This window comes from Epinephelus lanceolatus, chromosome 9 (assembly GCF_041903045.1).
Source record: "Epinephelus lanceolatus isolate andai-2023 chromosome 9, ASM4190304v1, whole genome shotgun sequence".
Classification (NCBI taxonomy): Eukaryota; Metazoa; Chordata; class Actinopteri; order Perciformes; family Serranidae; genus Epinephelus; species Epinephelus lanceolatus.
The window spans coordinates 23,817,162-23,837,285 of NC_135742.1; the positions used below are offsets into that span (position 1 = coordinate 23,817,162).

At 42.4% G+C, this 20,124-nt stretch overlaps 1 protein-coding gene across 2 annotated transcripts in view; it reads left to right on the forward strand.

The window, feature by feature from the left end:
- Positions 1–10,254, forward strand: part of kntc1 (kinetochore associated 1) — a 33,257-nt gene extending 23,003 nt beyond the window's left edge. For both annotated transcript variants that reach the window (XM_033618461.2, XM_033618462.2), the window contains exons 43-62: positions 1,092–1,181; positions 1,275–1,440; positions 1,776–1,834; positions 2,127–2,343; positions 2,430–2,503; positions 2,603–2,813; positions 3,086–3,198; positions 3,343–3,398; positions 3,706–3,784; positions 3,869–3,993; positions 4,101–4,236; positions 4,350–4,445; positions 5,277–5,333; positions 5,682–5,736; positions 5,930–5,993; positions 6,936–7,065; positions 7,183–7,272; positions 8,494–8,648; positions 9,800–9,902; positions 10,092–10,254. In XM_033618461.2, the coding sequence (XP_033474352.2) occupies positions 1,092–1,181; positions 1,275–1,440; positions 1,776–1,834; positions 2,127–2,343; positions 2,430–2,503; positions 2,603–2,813; positions 3,086–3,198; positions 3,343–3,398; positions 3,706–3,784; positions 3,869–3,993; positions 4,101–4,236; positions 4,350–4,445; positions 5,277–5,333; positions 5,682–5,736; positions 5,930–5,993; positions 6,936–7,065; positions 7,183–7,272; positions 8,494–8,648; positions 9,800–9,902; positions 10,092–10,127 (2,112 nt within the window). In that variant the 3' untranslated portion in view covers positions 10,128–10,254. The remainder of the gene's footprint in view (positions 1–1,091; positions 1,182–1,274; positions 1,441–1,775; positions 1,835–2,126; positions 2,344–2,429; positions 2,504–2,602; positions 2,814–3,085; positions 3,199–3,342; positions 3,399–3,705; positions 3,785–3,868; positions 3,994–4,100; positions 4,237–4,349; positions 4,446–5,276; positions 5,334–5,681; positions 5,737–5,929; positions 5,994–6,935; positions 7,066–7,182; positions 7,273–8,493; positions 8,649–9,799; positions 9,903–10,091) is intronic.
- The last annotated feature ends 9,870 nt before the right edge of the window (positions 10,255–20,124 follow it).

The following is a 20,124-nucleotide window of genomic DNA, read 5'->3' on the forward strand; positions in this document are numbered from 1 at the left end:
GCAGTGAAAGTGAAAGCCAACCTCAGATTCACTTTCGTTTGTAATGTGCTATGTCCAGCTGGTATTTGACATTGCTGTATTTGTATTATTTCGTATCTTCCTCTTGAAAGTGTGCTGCTTAAGGTCCGGGACCTGGATCGATACTCACAAACATTCTGAGAATACTTTCAGAGAGCTCCTAACTCAGGTTAAGATTTCTAGCAAGGAGTCCAACTCAGGCGGGATAAAGGAAACTTTTCAGAGAAACTCTGAGCAAGACACTGAGCAAGAAAGGGACAGAAACCTTAGTGTGGTCGACCCTGTCGCTAAGTATGACGCATTTCTTAAAAGGAGTGATTGGTTGCCCTTGAGCCTGCAGGGTGTTGACATGCAGCGGAAACTGAAATTGGCTACATCATAATATGAGACTGAAAGCGCTATAATTAGTTGAGACTGACCCAAATCACTGCAGCACTGATGCACTCTTGCCACTCGCTAGATATTTTAGTGCCATGATCACTTTAATTTCTGACGTAATGTCATTATTTTGAGACGCGAGTACACCTCTAATGAGTTGACCACAGATATTCTCCCTGCACAAACTCACTGTCATTTAGTGTTAAGAGAATATTTCTCCCCCCTCCCTGTCTTTACACAATTTTTTCATCTGTCCTCTTCCCTACTTGTAAAAGTTTTTCACCTTAGGAGTTCTCTTAAGGGCAAAGATGTTATGTTTACCAGGATGCAGTTTGAACTGTGAAGGGAATTCTTCGAAAACATTATAATCCTAAAAAGTTTCTTAGAATTTTAGTCACTAGGAGCGACTCTTTGTGATAAGAAGCTCTGTGAATACGAGCACTTGTTGCTACCTTTTTATAAAGTGCTGACCTTACCTGCGCGCTGTGCCCAGAAACGTCCTGACCACACCAAAATAAGGAAATACGGGCATTCGCTGCAGATAAATACGTCACCACACATTTCTAGTGGGACATGTGTGATGAGTGAGAGGGATCACTTTTGTACGAGTCCATACATTGCTTTTAAGGAAAATCCTTGGCTGTATACCAAAGTTTGGCTATTCACCTAACTTGCAAAATGCCTTTCTGCCACAGCTCAGCCCTTACAACTATGAGAGGCTCGAAGTCGTGCTGAAGATCATACAGGCTGCAGATGAGAATGTGACAACCTTCTCTGTTAGTCAGGTAAAAAAAAAAAACACATTGGCACTTTAAAAATAGTTAATTGTCTCCAAAATCTATCGTGCAGACCAGCAGCCAGTGTCTTGTAATCCATAGGCGATGGGCCTCCTTCAGCACCTGAAGTCCTACAAGCGCGTCTCTCCTCCATCAGACGTGGAGAACACGTACCTTCTGGAAAACGGACTGCTGCCAAACTTTCTGTCCAACAGCAGACTGCCCTTCCACCTGCTCATGCAGACCAAACATTACTGGAAGATTATCTGTGAGTTAGCCACTGTAGTTGTCTTATTTTAACGTTTCAGTATTAACCCTGACAAACTAAAATTACTCAGATTTTGTTAGATTGCCACTGGTTGCCTGTTGGTATCAGGTGTAATCTACAAGGAGGAAATTGCGCTAAAGTCATATGAGATCCTACTGTAACATAATGTCAGATATTTTACTGTGAGTGTGAGTGGGTGATAGACAAAACTTTAAACACCTGTAAATGTGTTTGCCAAACCTATTTTTATTATATATAATTTTGATGTATTGATATAAAGAGTTACTGAAATATGTGGAGACTATGGAAACTAAAATGTTCGCTTCTGTGTTTAGCTCCTGAGCTCAGTGAGGAGACCTTCCCTACACTTCTTCTGATTAGCAAGCTGATGAAGGTAAAGCACACTCATATAAAAAGTAGCCTGAAGGCCTTTACACACCGGTGGCATCATAAATAAATGGCACGAAAATGTGAAATACTTGGCTGCAGTGTTCACAGTGAGGCGAATTTGTAACAGTTGCAACCCATGTTTAATAAAATGGTTGAATAGCATTATTTGCACAGGGGAAAAAAGCCACTGTTGTGTTAACGCCTTTACTCTGTATAAAAAGTTCGAAAAAAACTAAAGCTTTATCCATAAAATTTGTCTGTTTTTAGGTGATTCACACTTTCCTTTTTCTTTCCAGGTGAGCCTCGACAAGTTATACATGTCAGCAGCAAACCATGTGTTTGAGAAGAAGCTGAAGCCTTTACTGTTAGAGCAGAGGAAAAAAGGTCAGGGCCATGGCTACAATAAGGAGACTTTCAAGGTGGCCAAGACGATGATGAAGTATATCCACTGCATCCAGAGCCCAGAGTGGGCGGCTGCCACAGCCCACAAGATCACCCAGGAGCTGCCACCAGGTCTGACCTGCAGATTAGATACCGCCCGCTGCTACACTGCTTGTGTGTTTATATGTGCGTGCTGAATTGTTTGTTGCTCTCTACAGGCCACGAGAAGACGCAGTCTCTTAAGTTCTGCTTGGCTCTTGGAGATGCCTGGCTGAAGGATCCAAACCTTGAGGTCAGTGTTTGTGATTTTCACCTTACACCATATAAACTTTAAATCTCTCACATCTTTATGTGGTTAGTTTTTCATCTGCTCTGCTCTAATCCTGAGCAGGAGGCAGCGCGTGCCAGAGGGGAGACCTTTCTGTCCAAGCTGAAGCTGCAGTTTCAGCGCTCAGCTACTGAGAACACCTTGATAACCAGCCAGCTGAACAGCCCGGAGCATCTGAAACTGACTGGGCTGCCAGCCAGGCTCATTGTGGCCCTGTATGAGCACAGCGGTGTGGAGCAGCGCTTCAGAGACTCAGGAGGTCAAACTTATCCTGGTGAGCACACTTTGTCACAGCAGTCTGCAGGAAAAGCTGAAGTAAAGCAATGTGTCTATATAAGATCAGTTTATGTGCTGAAAATGGCTACTGGAATTAAAGTGTGTTACATTTTCCATTTTGCTTTGCACTGCTTTTTATGACAATTCATTTTTACCTTATTTTCTACTTGTTAAAGCCACAATATCCTGCTTTATATTGTATATGAAAATGGTTTGACATGTTGTAACTGGGAGAAAGTAATTTGAATTGGATCATCTGCCTCTAAACAGATATACATGCAGTGGTTAAGGAAATAGCCACCATCAACAACGTGGATCTCCTGAAAATCCGCAACATGATGTTGGAGAAATGGATCTGCAAAACAGGCCCTGCTGTCACCAAGGTTTGTCTCTCTGAGCCTTATTTTCATAGCCAGTCACAGTTTATGTTCATCACCTATTAATCTGCTTACATTGTGTTTTATTAAATTTGGGACATTGAGTCGATCGTTAAAAAACGTGTCAAACATGTTTTTTCTTTTATAAAGGATATGGGTAATCCTGAATGTGTCAGCAATATCGAGGAGGATCCAGACTTAATGAGGTAGAGACATTGCTGTTACTTTTTGCAGCATTTTGCTTCTGAATAATCTTTTAGGTTTTTTATAATGATCAAAATTACAATACAGAAGAAAGCACTCAATAATTAGTGTTGAAAATAATTACTTGGACGTTAGTTTGTATCATCTGTTTGTAGAGAACTTTTTATGTACAGAATGAAACTGTCCTTTTCAGTGCCCTGTCTTAATTGTTTCTTTCACAGATTTATTTAACATCCACAATGATTGGACAGAGTTGTGTCACCAAAATGTGTTGGCTTCTTGTTTATTGTGTTTATGTGATGCTCTCAGGGTGGTGTACATGCTGCAGTCCTGCCCCATGGAGGACGCTGTCCGTCTTCTAAACCCTATCCTGTCTGCTGAAACCTGGGTGAGTAATAAACTGCAGTGAATCAAAATTGAAAATGTGTCCAGAGAAAGCAGCTGATTTCTGTTTTGGGGTTTCCTCCTGTAGCCCCTCAGCACTTCTGGGCCTCGTCTGACCTTCTGCCATCGGACGCGAGTGCTGCTTTGTCTCGTCCGCCTCGCTGATTCAGCCACTCTGGAGACTCAGTTGCAGATCCCCAGGACCAAAATTCAGTAATAGGAAATTCTTTTAATAGTCCTGATGGAATAATTAATTGCAAGTTAATTTAAGGGGTGTGTTTGTTTGTGTTGATGTTTCTGTATTTTATATTCACACGCAGATATTACCTAAAGTGCTACATCTTTGTCTCTCAACTGGAGGCATTGAACATCCCTTACACGGTGCAGTCTTTCCTCAGCAGTCCCAAAGAGGGACTGGTTAAAGGGCTGTGGAAGAACCACAGTCATGAGCCACAGGTACATCTTAACCGAAAGCAGCTACTAGTTACTTCATTTTAGCTTCATGGTGTTAGAAACATAAACACAAGCTGCACGCAGGAAAACTGAAGCTGAAAACTTTGTCCTTTCAGGCGGTGCGGTTGGTGGCAGACCTGTGCTTGGAGTATCAGGTGTACGACCCTCAGCTGTGGAACAGTCTGCTTCAGAAGCTGCTGGGGTTCAACTTGGTGAGGAGACGTGTATCAGAAAAATCTTTTTTATTGAGAGGCAAAGTCATTCCCCATCTGGTGTCCCACATGAGACCCTATTTGGGAAAAAGTATGAATGGTTGTCAGTGGCGATAAACCATTTTTTGATCCTGTTTGAACTGTGCCATGAATTACACATATGATATTTGTCTTTTTAAGAGATAATTCTACAAGTTGAGAAAGCCGCAGTTTGTCGTAGTTCTGTTTTGTGTGAAACTGCTCAGTGAACTCCATCTCTAGTCTCCCGCAATAGCCTATACATAATCAAATTGGCCACTACCTTGGTACATTTCATTTTTTTCTACCAGAACAAGGAAAAAATTTTGCAAGAGGTGAAAGATGCAGCAATACTTGTGTGATTATGTCCTGTTACAAAACACACAGGCATTGTGGTTTCAGCGAAAAAGCTCTGACATCACTTATGCAACTTCTGGGTGTGTAGTCGTTCTAGTTATGTATTTTCACCGTCTTATCATTCATTGTCTTTCTTCTTGACTTGTCAAATTTTTTATTTTAAACAGACAAACATCGTATGTGTAATTCATGGCACATTTCAAACAGGATCAAAAACATTTTTTTTAAATAAGGTCCCATGTGTGGTCCCATACTGATCCACCAGAAGTGGAGGGACTTCACCTCTCTATTCTCACAAATAGTCTTCATTTCAAGAAGGCAAATTCTATCGAAAAATAATTGAAGGCTGTATCTCTCACACATGTCTGTCTTTTTAGTTTTTTTCCAGTCTATGTACAGTTGCTGAATGGAACATTAATAAAGACAGCTCTGTTGCGTGTATGTTTTCCTCTTCAGATCAACCACCTCCAGAAGGTGCTCGAGGCAGCAGTGGCTGTGCCTGCTCTTTGGGAGGTAACGTCATTGCTTTCATTTCAAGGAATGCAAATAATGTCGTCATATCCTCCATTACTTCACCACATTTTTAGAAGTGACGTAAAATGTGGTCCCAAAGTGTGTATTAAGTGTCTTGATTTTTACAAAATATTACAAGGAAAATACGTGAAACGCACCCTGCACCAGAGCCAAGATTCAGAGAGCCAGTTGATTACAGCAGGGACTTTGCAGTTAAATAGTGATGTACCCTCTAACTCATCTGACGTCCCATTGGAGCAGATGTGGAGCAAAAAAAAACACAGCTACAGTAAACAGATGATAATAGAGAAGGGGTTGCAAAGCTAATTTTATTTATTTTCTCCCCAGATTTCTAGTTTCTCCAGGACCTGGAGGAGTATGATACTGGCACCTTTTGTCTCAGGTACTGATAATAGTGAATCCACTCCTGTTAACGGAACAGATTTATGTGTCTTGATGCTGACTGACCTTTATTATACAATGTTAAGGTAGATTAATTGACACTGATTGGCTAAAAGGTAATTTTTGAATTTAATAAACATGTTTGCGCTGTTCAATATATCTCTCTAATGTCTGATCGGTTTTCTTTTTGACAGCTTCTGTTCCTCTGAGTCCTGATCAACAGGCAACGCTCTACAGGACCTTTGTTCTCCTCCTCAAGTATGCTTTACTCGTGTTCAATTAGTCACCACCAACTGTTCTGCATACTTTAAAGAACTACCATGGACTGCTAGAATATGAACATCCAGTACACGCATTAGTATATTTAAAGAGGGCATGTCAAAAGTCCAACGTGGGACCCAATTTTGTCTCGTAGACCAATTTTAAATGGCCCTCGGCTTGACTCTCAAAACATACTATATTCAATTTTCAATTCAGTTTTATTTATAAAGCTCAATATCACAAATCACAGTTCCCTCTGTCCTTTGGGCACCCACGACCCGTGATCCGAGCGTAGCCACGATTTGAGGGGACCTGTGAGACAGTGGAGCACAAAGGCTCCGGAGAAGTAGCCTAGGTAGCGATATGCAGTCCAAGACAAGCCCGAGCCAGTCCTAACTACAAGCTTTATCAAAAGGTAAAGTCTTAAGTCTAGTCTTAAAAGTGGAGACAGTGTCTGCCTCCAGGACTGAAAATGGAAGATGGTTCCACAGAAAATATATATGTGGCTCGTCACACAATATTGGTTAATCAAGCAAGATCACTCTGCATTTTTTCTCTTCACCTCACAATGGCAGGACAGTACTACAGTTTATAGACACGCTAGGAGTCATGGGAAGTTTAATACATTTTTACTGAAAGACGAAAAAGTTGCGTTTCATTTGTTTGTGATTTTTTTTTTTATTTATCTATTTTTAATAACCCATTTGATGCAGGAAGCAGTTGGCCCCTAGGTATTTTCACATTATCTAATCTGGCCCCCATTCATAAAGGTCACCACCTAACGCTTCCCTTAATTTATGTATCATTCTGTGCCACTTTAATATGTTTCATGCAGCCAGGTTTTACTAAATGTTGGAATTTATGTCAAAAGGCAGCATCAACCTAAATAATGTGTCATATTGTCTTCAGGTTTATTCCAACTGTCTCATTCTTTCCAAGGTGCCCTTTCCTGTTGAATCTGGACCTGATAGGAATTGCCAATCGCTTTGCACAGTTCAATCTTCCCGCCTTTGCCCTGGGAACTCTCCTTCTCATCCCCTGTGCCAATAAAAAGTCTCAGCAGATCCAGGTGAGTGAGTCCATGTCAATAAATCATATGAGAAGGAACTGTTTGCATTAGGACCTAAAGGATACAGACCCTGCAGTCACATCATCCTGACCATCACTCTGTTGTTGCTGTTTCCAGGGTTTTCTGTCTCAGTGTAACCCAGTCGCTGTCCTCGAGCAGGTGGAGGAGCTCATGAACACCGGGGAGTTAGCTGGCGTTCCCTCACAGGTTAGATGTGACTTTGCGCTCTTTATACCACCTACTTTGACACTTCAACTTTTTTTACTGCTCACATGTAAACCGAAACTTTTTTCAAAGGTTTTTTCAGTGCTTTTATTTCAACTGCTATTTCAGCCTTTGGTATTTATATTTGGACTGTCACAGGATTTCAGCAAAACCTTTATAGTTTCAATATAATAATCAACATATAACATAAACTGTTGTTGAAACAGATCCTGTGAGAAAGTATTTGTTGCCATAAATACTTTATTAGGAAAACACTGATAGCTTTTGTTGTCAGCCCCATGTCAGTAAAGGTGTTAAACAGGAAATTACACGATGAGATGGTGTGAAGATGTTAAAGGTGTTGACTTTGTTTAAAATATAGGTGAAAGGGGTGTCTCATGCACTGAAATGTATTTGCAATTTCCAACTTAATTGCTATTTCTTCTTGTTTAAATTATATTGACTTGTATTTAAGCAATATCACATGAGAGGGAGCGATGTTAGACTGTATATTGTCACAGGTGTGATTCGGTCGTAGGCACTCGGCCTGCGGCCTCGTGCCGAAGACAATTACAAAAAAAACGGGAAAAAAAACCCCAGTTCTCCCGGTCTGTTGCCAGGCAACACAGCACACACGCCAGGAACTCACAAGCTACTTTGTATTTACATTGATCTGCAACTTCATCCAGTTGGGCTGATGAAACGTTGGAAAACCTGGATGTTGGCCGGATTCAGCTTCCACTCTCCCTCATCCTCATCAGTACTTCATCAGATGATCATTGATAATTCCTGACTGTGTTTGCATAATTTTTGCTCCTCTCCAGTTTGTCGAGGTCAGCTGATGTTACACAAACACACCTGGAGGTCTGCACAGAAGAGTCCTGGCTTTCCTTTTCTTTGTCCTCTCCTGACGACCACTCATAATTTAATTCAAATGTAATTTTGGGGAAAATATCCATCTTCCTGGTGTAACGCTATAGTGTCAGTTTGCGTCAATGTAGCGAGTGTGACAGTTGGTTAATTAACGGTTGTATTTATATTTATAACACCGGTGAATGGAGTGATTTTACTGTTACAAGTCCCTGTGATGTTATACTCTATATCAGCACTGGGACTTGTAACAGTAAAATGCCTCTCGTCCAATCAAATTACTCGGTCGGAACTAACTGTTGTATAATACACATTATGATGTGACTTCACATTATTGTGTCCGTGATTCCTCAGATCAGGGAGACTGTGTTGACGTTCATCAGCCAAAATGGACAGCACCAGAAACTGCTGAAGACCAAACACTTCAAGCATCTGAAGCAGCTCATTGTGTCGAATGGCCAACCTAACCAGGTGAAAGACTTGGTGGACTACCTGATCAGCCAGAACTGGTAAGTTTGTTTTTCAGCGCCAATTTAAGATTATTTAAATGGAATCTGGTGGCTTGAGCGATTTCAGGGGTGTTTCTGGTTAAACAAAATAATAATCATAATATATTTTAATTATAGAGCGCTTTTCATGGACATTAGTTAAAAATGATCATAAAATAGACTACTATAAATACACATATCATTTACACATTAAAAGCTGTTTTGAAAAGATTAGTTTTAATGAGTGATTTGAATCGGGTTAGGTTGGTGCAGTCTTGAATGTGTTTGGGGAGAGTTCCAGAGGGAGGGGGCAGCTATGGAGAAGGCTTTGCCACCCCAGATCCGGTGCTTGGTCCTGAGTGGTGGAGTCAGGAGGTTGGCATCAGAGGAGCGGAGACGGCAGGAAGGAGTGTGGTCAGTGAGGAAGGAGGGGGCCTGGTTATGGAGGGCTTTATAGGTGAGGAGAAGGACTTTGGATTGGATGCATTGTGAAACAGGGAGTTAGTCGAGGTTCTGAAGGACAGGGGTGATGTGATCGCGGGAGGGGGAATGGGTGAGCAGACAGTCAGCAGAGTTCTGGATGTATTGGAGTTCATTTAGGACTTTGGATGGTGTACAATAAAGAATGGAAAAGGATCTTACTCTTTAAAAAAGGGTCTATCTCTGTAGGGATCCTTTCCATAATGTTGTCAGACACTCATAATAACAATCTGAGCCTGTCAGTGGCAAAAACTTTTAGTAGATGTACATTTACAGTGCAAACATAGCCCAAATGGTTCAATTGTTGTCTTGTTGCGACGCTGCCGGCTGCAGCCCTCTTGCTCAGCACTTGACCAGCTTCAAAAATTGTTGTCTCCATTAGTCTCATGGTAAAATAGGTCCAGGTTGAAAAATGCCAAGGTTACTCACAACTGTATTTTGTCAGTTTTACATCAGACTTAACCCCTGAAAACACAGTCTGCACGTTTTTTGAGCTGACGAACTGTATTTGTGAGTTGAAACTGAGCCTTACTGCAGTTTAGACTAGATTCAGCTCTTCCAGTCCAGTGTAATTGCTCACCCCCACCTAGTGTCTAAGGATGTTTGACAGATAAAGAGCAAAACAAAAACCACCCGTATAGGTTTGACCTTTCTAAATCTGAGATTTGTCAGTATTTTTATCTGCTCCTCAGTCAGGACGATGCTGACTCACTCGCTCGTGAGTACATGAAACACAGAGAGCATCAAAGAGGGAAAACGCTGACAAACAGCTCCCCATCACCAAGCTGCCTGAAGGTAAGATAATATCCTGGAGCCAGTTTAATCTGCTATACAGTGTAGAAATATTAAGTTTGTTTCATTGAAGTAGTTGTCTGTTCATCATAGTAGTTCAGATTGTGAACCTTTTTATTTCACCATTATCACTTAATTGATTTGTTATAAAAACATGACAGACCTGTAATTCTACTTTAATTTGTTTTTCAGGAGTTTCTCAGCATGCAAAATGGAGTTTCAGGATGAACTGACATTATTTCTGCAGCCGTATTTATGTATTCTCACTTGGTCTCTCTTGGGCTGAGATGCAATGTTTGCACTTATCTATCTTTCAATTGTTCGTGTAATATTTGAATAAATGCTTTTCATTATCCATTGTGAACCAGAATTCTTTAAAGAAAAACTGAGTGTAGAATCAGCAGATTGAAAGTCAAAGACCATTAATTGGTTTTATTTTATTCCTGGAACAATTGTGAAAACAGAAAAACAGTTGTCCAGGCCTGGAAATGGTTTGGAATTAAATTAATGTTTTGGAAAAGTTTTGAATTTTAATTGTTTTGGCTTTTGTTTAAAATATATTCAGAAAAATCCGAAGATATGTTTAACGTTACATGAAATAGCCCTGTATTAATGATTTAAAATCCAGTGCTGCACTGAGTGGTCGTTGAACATACACATCGGTGTATGCAACTAGTCAGCAGCGGGAATATCTAACTAGTGAGCAAAGTTAGCAAACACTACCAGTTTGCTTATCCACACATGCCTGTGGAGTAAGTGTTTAATATGCATGTCTTTTGAAAGACAAATATAATACATGGCCTAAGAGTGTGCTGGGTGTGGCTCTGCACCAAAATGTTTGACATGGGGGAAAAGTTCTGGTCAGCCAGAAGGGGGAAACATCAAGACAAAGGCTGCTTAACAGACACACAGTGTTACCTTATTCCATGCTACATTTTTGCTACAATGCCTGTCTCAGGGCGGAGTACATTGCAGTAAGAACCTCATTATGGCGCCTTACGAGCACTATAAATGCCTACCTGTTCTCCCTGTGTCAGAGTGGGTTTTCTCCAGGTACTCCGGCTTCCTCCCACAGTCCAAAGACATGCAGATTGGGGATAAGTTAATTTGTGACTCTAAATTGTCCGTAGGTGTGAATGTGAGTGTGAATTGTTGTCTGTCTCCCTGCAATAATCTGTCCAGGGTGTACCCCACCTCGCCCAATGTCAGCTGGGATAGGCTCCAGCCCCCCCGCGACCCTCAAGAGGATAAGCTGTTAGAAAATGGATGGATGGATGGATGGATGGACAAAATATAATACAAAAATCCACAATAAAACAATTATTCAAACATAGTGGCCTCTCAAGAAAAACCAGCACACGTCTCAGTCACCACATTTTTTATAATGCCCTTAAATTCATCAGTAGATATAAGTGTTTTAAATAGATCTTTTTGAAGATTGTTCCATGTCCAAGGTACAGAGTAGGAGAATGAAGTTTTCCCCAGATCTGTTAAAACCCAGGGCCACTTTATTGTAGTGGCTAAATCATTAAAAGAGCCAACATGTTTCGACCACTGCTTTCACAGGGGCTTTAAAACATACAACACAGATATGGCCCCACTTTTACAGTGGCAGGAACTGATCGGAGGTCATCACATGATCCATATAATGGCATGACAGGTGAAACAAAAAATAAGTTAATAAAAAACACGGATGACATGAGATAAGATACCTAGAAAAAATGAAAATCAATACATACATCCTGTTGTTTCCCATTCTACATGAGCACCCAACACAAGGTTTACAGAGCAAACAGTCGTCTTCTCTTTCTAACAATTTGTTTATGTAAATAGATCACTACCAATTTAAGTCTTAAAATGACATTAAATCATGTCCATGACATATAATACTGGATACTACAATGTCAAAAAATACTGCAAGTGTCCTATCTTAAGAAACATGAAAGTATATCATTCTTGCTTGCTTTTTTTGTTGAGTAACGTTACAACAACAACAACAACATTTGTTTCGTAATTTGTATAAATGATGTAAGAGAGAATGCGAAGTTGATGTCACGCTGTGTTAAATGTTTTGGACAGGGGCGCCATCTCATAAGGAGCACGTTCTGTTACCTGTGTCTTTTGCATGATCAAGCAACGGTATTCAGACAAAATAAACATAGATCCATATAATTTGGTAGCACAAGGCTGGATTTCAAAGCCTGACACACTACCTCCACTCACAAACCCAGACACTGTAAACGATCTAGTTTTTGAACTGAGTACATGCACTTTCTTTGGTAATAGAAATGACAGTGTATATCTTAAAAGATGGCACCTCCCTTCATACTCTCTTTAGCTGCAGCTTTAGTAGTCAGGAGAGAACAGGCACAGACGTCCACGGAGCAACAGATTTTTTGCTCTTTTTTCAATATAGGTTTTGTGGGGTTACTCTCAACTCAGTAAACAGATGAAACTTACGTGGAGACATCTTTAAATTGGAGTCAGGCTCATTACTTCTTGTGGAAATCTGGGGTGTTGATTTAGAATCAGATAACACTACAAGTACACTATAAAAAGTAGCTAGATTGCTATTGCCTATTTGTATTTCAGAGGCACAGGCAGCTGTTTCGATTGTCTGGGTCAAGACCTTTGAATTTGCCCACTCCACTGAGTTCGAATTGACTCATTGAGGTTATAAGAGTGCAATTCTGTGTAATATCAGGCAAATGTTGTGGCGCATACACACAAATAAAGTAGTATGTAAATGTTCTGTAAGCTGTACTCCTTTAATATTAAACTGCACTTTTATTTAGTTTGGGTTTTCTCTATTTTCTCTTGTAAAGATGTTATACTTCGTGAAAAAAATCCTACCTGAGAAAAAAAATTTGGTCGAAACTCCTCGTCATCATCGTCGTCGTCCTCCGCTTATCTGGGTCTGGGTTGCAGAGGCAGCAGCCTCAGCAAAGAAGCCCAGACAGTCCTCTCCCCAGCCACTTCCGTCAGCTCTTCCGAGGGAACCCTGAGACGTTCCCAAGCCAGCTGGGCGATGTAATCCCTCCAGCGTGTCTTGGGGGCCCCGAGGTCTCCTCCCGGTTGGACATGCCCGAAACACCTCCCAAGGGAGACGTCCGGAAGCAATCCTTACCAGATGCCCGAACCACCTCAACTGGCTCCTCTCGATGTGGAGGAGCAGCGGCTCTACTCTGAGTCCCTCCCGGATGTCTGAGCTCCTCACCCTATCTCTAAGGCTGAGCCCAGCCACCCTGCAGAGGAAACTCATTTCGGCCGCTTGTACTCGCGATCTCGTTCTTTCGGTCAATACCCGGAGCTCGTGACCATAGGTGAGGGTTGGAACGTAGATCGACCGGTAAATCGAGAGCTTCGCTTTCTGACTAAGCTCCCTCTTCACCACAACGGACCAGTTAAGCGCCTGCATCACTGCTGACGCTGCCCCAATCCGCCTGTCAATCTCCTGCTCCATCCTACCCTCACTCGTGAACAAGATCCCGAGATACTTAAACTCCTCCACCTGAGGCAGTGGGCAATCCACCCTTTTCCGGCTGAGGACCATGGCATCAGACTTGGAGGTGCTGATTCTCACCCCAGCCACTTCACACTCGGCTGCGAACCGTCCCAGCAAGAGCCGGAGTCACTGCTTGATGGGGCTAGGAGGACCACGTCATCCGCAAAAAGCAGGGACGAGATCCTCCTGTCACCGAACCTGACACCGTCCACCATTCGGCTGCACCTAGAAATTCTGTCCATGAAAGTTATGAACAGAACCGGTGACAAAGGGCAGCCCTGGCGGAGTCCAACTCTCACCGAGAGCAGGTCCGACTTACTGCCAGCCACACGAACCAGACTCGCGCTCCTTCAGTACAGGGACTGGATGGCCCTTAGCAAGGGGCCACCAACCCCATACTCCCGGAGCACCCCCCACAGGATGCCCCTGGGGACATGGTCGTAAGCCTTCTCCAAATCCACAAAACACATGTGGACTGGTTGGGCGAACTCCCATGCCCCCTCCAGCACCCTGGCAAGGGTAAAGAGCTGGTCCACGGTTCTGCGTCCGGGACGAAAACCACATTGCTCCTCCTCAATCTGAGGTTCAACTATCGACCGGACCCTGTCCTCCAGCACCCTGGAGTAGACCTTACTGGGTAGGCTGTGGAGTGTGATCCCCCTGTAGTTGGAACACACACTCTGGTCCCCTTTCTTGAAGATGGGGACTGCCACCCCGGTCTGCCACTCCAGAGGCACTGCCCCCGATGTCCACGCAATGTTGCAGAGGCGTGTCAACCAGGACAGCCCTACAACATCCAGAGCCTTGAGATATCCAGGGCAAATCTCATCCACCCCCGGGGCTCCGCCGCCGCAGAGTTGCTTCACTACCTCGGCGACTTCTGCCCCAGAAATTGGATGACCCGCCCCCGAGACCCCTGGCTCTGTTTCCTCACTGGAATACGTGTTGGTGGGATTGAGGAGCTCCTCAAAGTATTCCTTCCACCGCCCGACAATGTCCCCAGTTGACGTCAGCAGCTCCCCGCCCCCACTGTAAACAGTGTGAGCAAGTTGCCGCCTTCCCCCCCGAGGCGCTGGACGGTTTGCCAGAACCTCTTTGGAGCCTCTTTCTCCATGGCCTCACCAAATTCCTCCCACGCCCGAGTTTTTGCCTCTGCGACTGCCGCTGCTGCGCTCCACTTGGCCCGCCGGTACCCGCCAGCTCATCCGGAGACCCACAGGCCAGCCCTGTAGGTAGGTCGAAGCTCTCCTGGAGGTGGGAGTTGAAGATCATCTTAACAGGTTCTTCTACCAGGCGTTCCCAGCAGACCCTCACTGCTCATTTGGGCCTGCCAGGTCTGCACAGCGTCCTCCCCTGCCACCTGATCCAACTCACCACCAGGTGGTGATCAGTTGACAGCTCTGCTCCTCTCTTCACCCGAGTGTCCAGAACATATGGCCACAGGTCAAGTGATACGACTACAAAGTCAATCATTGACCTGCGATCTAGGCACCAATGGACATCCTTATGTTCGAACATGGTGTTAGTTATGGCCAAACTGCGACTTGCACAGAAATCCAATAACTGAACACCACTCGAGTTCAGATCAGGCAGAACGTTCCTCCCAGTCATGCCCCTTCAGGTCCTGCTGTCATTGCCCACGTGAGCGTTTAAGTCCCCAAGCAGAACAATGGAGTCCCCAGTCGGGGCACTGTCCAGCACCCGTCCCAGGGACTCCAAAAAGGGCGGGTACTCTGAACTGCTGTTCAGTGCATAAGCACAGACAACAGTCAGCACCCGTTCCCCGACCCAAAGGCACAGGGAAGCAACCCTTTCATCTACTGGGGTAAACCCCAACGTAGGTAACCACACTGAGGCCTTTCAGAACTGTACTTAATGACAACTCTGACTGGCTTGACTCCTGCACACATAGTCATGCCATCTGAAGTCATCATTCCTGATGATTCAACACTGTTATGGCCATGAAATTCCTGGAAAAGTTATGAAATTTAAAAAAAAACAACAGTTTTTCAGGCCTTAAAATGGTTTCAAATTGACAGAATGTTTTGAAGAAGGTTTGACTATATGTTGTTTTGGCTGTTGTTTATATTTAAAATCTAGTGCTGCATAACTGTTTCACATGACACTAAAATGTTTATACACATTGGCATATGTAGCAAGTTGGTGGCAGGAAAGTTTAACAAGCAAGTAAAGTCAGCAAGCACTGGCAGCTTATCCCGAATGCCTGGAAAGTGCTTGTTTAGCATTCAAGTGAGGCGAGAGCTGACACACTTTTTCTTTCCGTGGCCCTAAGACAATAATGTTGTTCTTATCTCTGTTGAGTTGGAGAAAATTTCGACACATCCAATCATTTATTTGCTAGATACAATGCCACAGGCATTCGACAGGTCCATAATCACCTGGTGAAACTGATATGTATATTTGTGTGTCATCTCATAGTTATGGAAGGCTATGTTATTATTTTATATGGCCTGGCCTAATGGAAGCATTTAGAAATTAAACAAGAGGGATACCAAAATGGATCCCTGTAGGACCCCACGTCATGGCCATCTGCTCTGACTTATAGTTCCCAATCGAGACAAAGTACTTCCTGTCATGAAGATATGACTTAAACCATTTAAGGACAGTGTCTACTGTAAGTGTAGACACAGAGGCATTTTATTTCATATTTCATGCTGCATTTCTGCTACAATAGCTGTCACAAGGAGGAGCACTCTGGAGTAAGAGCCGCACTATCGCACCCTATGTTTGCTATGTAGGCCGAACATTACATACAGTATTATAAACTACTTAAGTAATGTCATGGAAATGAGGTAAAATACAGGGGTGGGTAGTAACGCGTTACAAGAAACGCACGTGAGGAAAAAAAAAGGTTTTTTGAGGAACAAGTACTTTTTAAGTTCCTTTTTTAAAACTGTACATCTACTCTTACTCAAGTATACTTTTGAGCCAGTAATCTACTTTTTACTTCACTACATTTGCCATTTACCTTCGTTACAACTAGTCTGCTCTAGGGCTGTCAAAAAAAATTTGAAGTTCGAAATATATTCGAATATATATGTTTTTTATAAGTTCGAACCTAAATTTGATAATTCGAATATCATTAATAATTAATTAAAACTGTTGATAATGTTGTATATCACAGCGAATCCCGTTCAGGCGGAGATGGCTCGCGCACAAGCCGGGCCAGAGAGGGACGCACAGAAGGATGGAGAGGCGGCGACGGGGAGTCTGCTGCGCCAACACCACCCACTGCGCTGTCCGGGATGTGTGACCTGTTCAGAGAGAAATACAGGGAGAGTGTTGCACCTGCTGCCTCCCTGCCTACCCTTTTTGAAGAAGAGATGGAACGTTACCAGAATGAGACACCACTACGAGCCGACCAGGATCCACTCTTGTGGTGGAAACCAACAGGCGCACTGAAGTATCCAAACATTGCTCAGATAGCGAGGCAGAAGTTGGTCATACCTGGCACTTCAGTGAGGTCAGAACGGATGTTTTCATCCGAGTGTCACGTTCATATTAATAAGCATAATAAGCATCTTATTTTTTGTGGGGTTTTTGTTAAAAAAATAAATAAAATAAATAAATAAATTTGAATATTATTCGAACTCTACTAAAGCGCCATGTTCTGGACCCGCTGAACAAGCAAGCACCAGTCCTCCACTCCTGACCTGACCCCGATCGCGAAGATTATGTCGGAGCCAGGTCGAAATGAAGAGCAACCGGGAGCTGCTCTTCGTTTTGTAGAAAAGACAAAGAAGTTGGGATGTCAGTTCTGTTTTTAAAGCAAGGTCATCCACTCAAATTACAGATAGGGAAATGGAGAAAGAAGAGGTTAGATGAGGAAAAGAGGGGTAGAGTAAAGGAGATGGAGAGTGGAAGTTTGGTACCTGCTTCATTAAAAAAAAGTTTTATCAACAAGTGCTGTTTTTTCATTATTTTGCACTGGTCTGCACACCCTAAAAAATATTCAAACGGAAAGTAACTTGTACTTGAGTAAATTATTAACCAGGTACTTTTTACTTTTACTTGAGTAGGTTTCTCAAATAGTAATTTTACTTCTACTTGAGTATTTTTTTTTACTTGAGTACAGATTTTCAGTACTCTACCCACCCCTGGTAAAATATTATGGGAAAGTTGAATATTAATTGGTAAAAGTACATGGGGACCTTGATTCAAGATACAACTCTGTGTGTTTTGTCATTGTAGGTGAAACTTATTTATTTATGGTGTATTTGATAGAGACGGATGGACAAACTGAAAACAGCTATTTGATGCAAATATTGTAGTATTTATAGCAGCTGTTAGATTGCAGCAAACATCCCTAGAAAGGTTTTCATGAAACTGAGAGATCAGAACAGTTAGATGAAAACAAGGCACAGCAAGATACAGTAAAGCTCACACTGAAACTGCCCTGGTGGAACTGCTAAAACTCAAAGAACAATTGGTGAATGCACACAGATGGAAATAGGTACAAGGAGTTGATGTGGTAGGGGGTGAACCACACACGCTGTATGTCGAGGTGATGCTTCCTGTTCAGTTCAGACGCAGGGGAAGCAACAAACCTCATTTTCATTCCACAGAATTGTACACACAATGAGTTCAGAGCCTTATGTCACCCACTATGAGCAAACTTCTCTTTTAAATTGACTTTAGTTTTGAAAATAACGATTGCTGCGTGAGAAGCTGTGTGACTACAAGTAACAGTCTCTAATTTTGTTTTTGACCAGTTTCGGTGTAATTATTGCATCACAACTTTTGTGTTTTACTGAGTAATGCCCAACTTCCCTTTGTTTGGCATAAACGAGGAGCGTGTATGAAATCATATCATCACAGCATGCAGCATGTAGACTGAGTAAAATAGTAGTTAAGTTTTTAAAACCTGCCAGTGACAATCTCTGTAAATGTTCATTAGAAATATAGGATTCAAGTATTTCTGTATGAATCCGTTATTTACTTGACGTTAATACATGCATGTTTGTCAAATGAGTTTACTCAAAGAAATAATCCTTTGATGGCTGTCTGCATGGAGGAGCCTACTAACACAGGGGAGGAGGCGTTTGTGGTTTTAAGAGCCGCGTGTTAATTTCTGTCGTGCTGTATGTACTATATTTATGAACCACATCATCTGAACTGAGAACTGTTAGCTGCATCAGAGAGGCCATCAGGTGATAAACATCAGCTGCTGAAGTTATAGTCGTAAATAAAACACATTTGCATGCCGTGCTGTTCTCTCAGTCATGTGAAAGATGAAACAGTAAAGGGAAACACCACCTAAATTAAGAGTTACAGTATGTTATTTCCATGGTCTTGTCAGGCCTGTGATAGTCTGGCAACCTGTCCAGGGTGTACCCAACCCAGTGTCAGCTGGGATAGGCTCCAGCCCCCTCCATGACCCCTAACAGAATAATCAATTTCGGAGAATGAATGAATGAATTTCCATGACCTTGTAAAGTTCAGGCAACATTTGGTAGCATGAGCTACTTTCTCTCAAAGCCATAAACCAGAGAAGTTAGGGGGCGATCACACAGAAATGAGACGCGGACGCTCCAAAGACACTTGAAACGATGGAAGCGCTTATTCAATGCACGCTAGCTACTGGCGTATGATGCTCAAAAAGTTGAAAATATTTTAACTTTTCAGCGTCTATGCGCGTCTAAAAGAAGCGTCTACAAAAAGACGTGTCTAAAAAGTCGCTGGAAAAACGCCCGTCTAAAAAGACGCTTGATGCAGTCAGATGCGCGGTATCATAGGAAAACAATGGTTTTACTGGCGTCGGGTTTCTGGCGTTTCATCTCGGTGTGATCACTCCTTAAGTGTCCAACTTGTGATGTTGTAGAGAATAAAGTCTGGAGCTGCTCCATAGACCATGAATGGGAGGCTGATTTTATGGACCCACAGAGTGTTTGTTTTCTATTAAACAAGCTTTACTCTATTGAAGTGCACTCAGTTATGAAACAGAAAATGTACCCATATACTCAGATCATTACCCTGGGTGCTCTCAGTGTCATCTATAATATCTTTCACCATTCATTGTCTGTGGAGCAGCTCCAGACCTTACACCATGTGACATCACAAATTTGAGTTTTAGCACTGTAGTTTTTGGGTTTGGGAGAACGCTGTCCAGCTTTAGTAATATTTTTTGAACCGTTGTATACCATGGGACCAACATGTATGAATTTTGAAAATGGGCGTAGTTACCCTTTGAAGATTTTGCTTTCTATATTCAAACACGTGGATGTCCTCTAGACTTAAAGGAAGAATTGGTAACTATTTTTAAGGCCACATATAACAAGCAAACATCTAATTAGAAAGATAGATAGAGAGATACAGTAGATAGATAGAGCAGTGCAATATATGAAGACATAAAACACAAAAGTAGCAGAGGCCTTTTACTTTGAAAACATTAAAAACGTTTAAACTGATGTGGAAAAAGGCATAAATTGGTGCAGAGTGCAGGATGTGTTTGATGTTCTAGCGGAGGACACCAATATCTGCCTTCCCCCGCATCTTATCTTGCTTTATCTTATCTTTAACCTACCTACGAAAATGTCTAGATGGTTCAGAGCATCACGACATGCACACCGATCACCACAAATTTGCACCTACAGACAGGTGGGTGCAAATTATTTCCAGTATATCTCACCTCCCACATGCTGCTTTTGCTAAAAAGACAGTTGGAAGATATGAGCTCTGGTAACCGGACGTCTTTAAAAA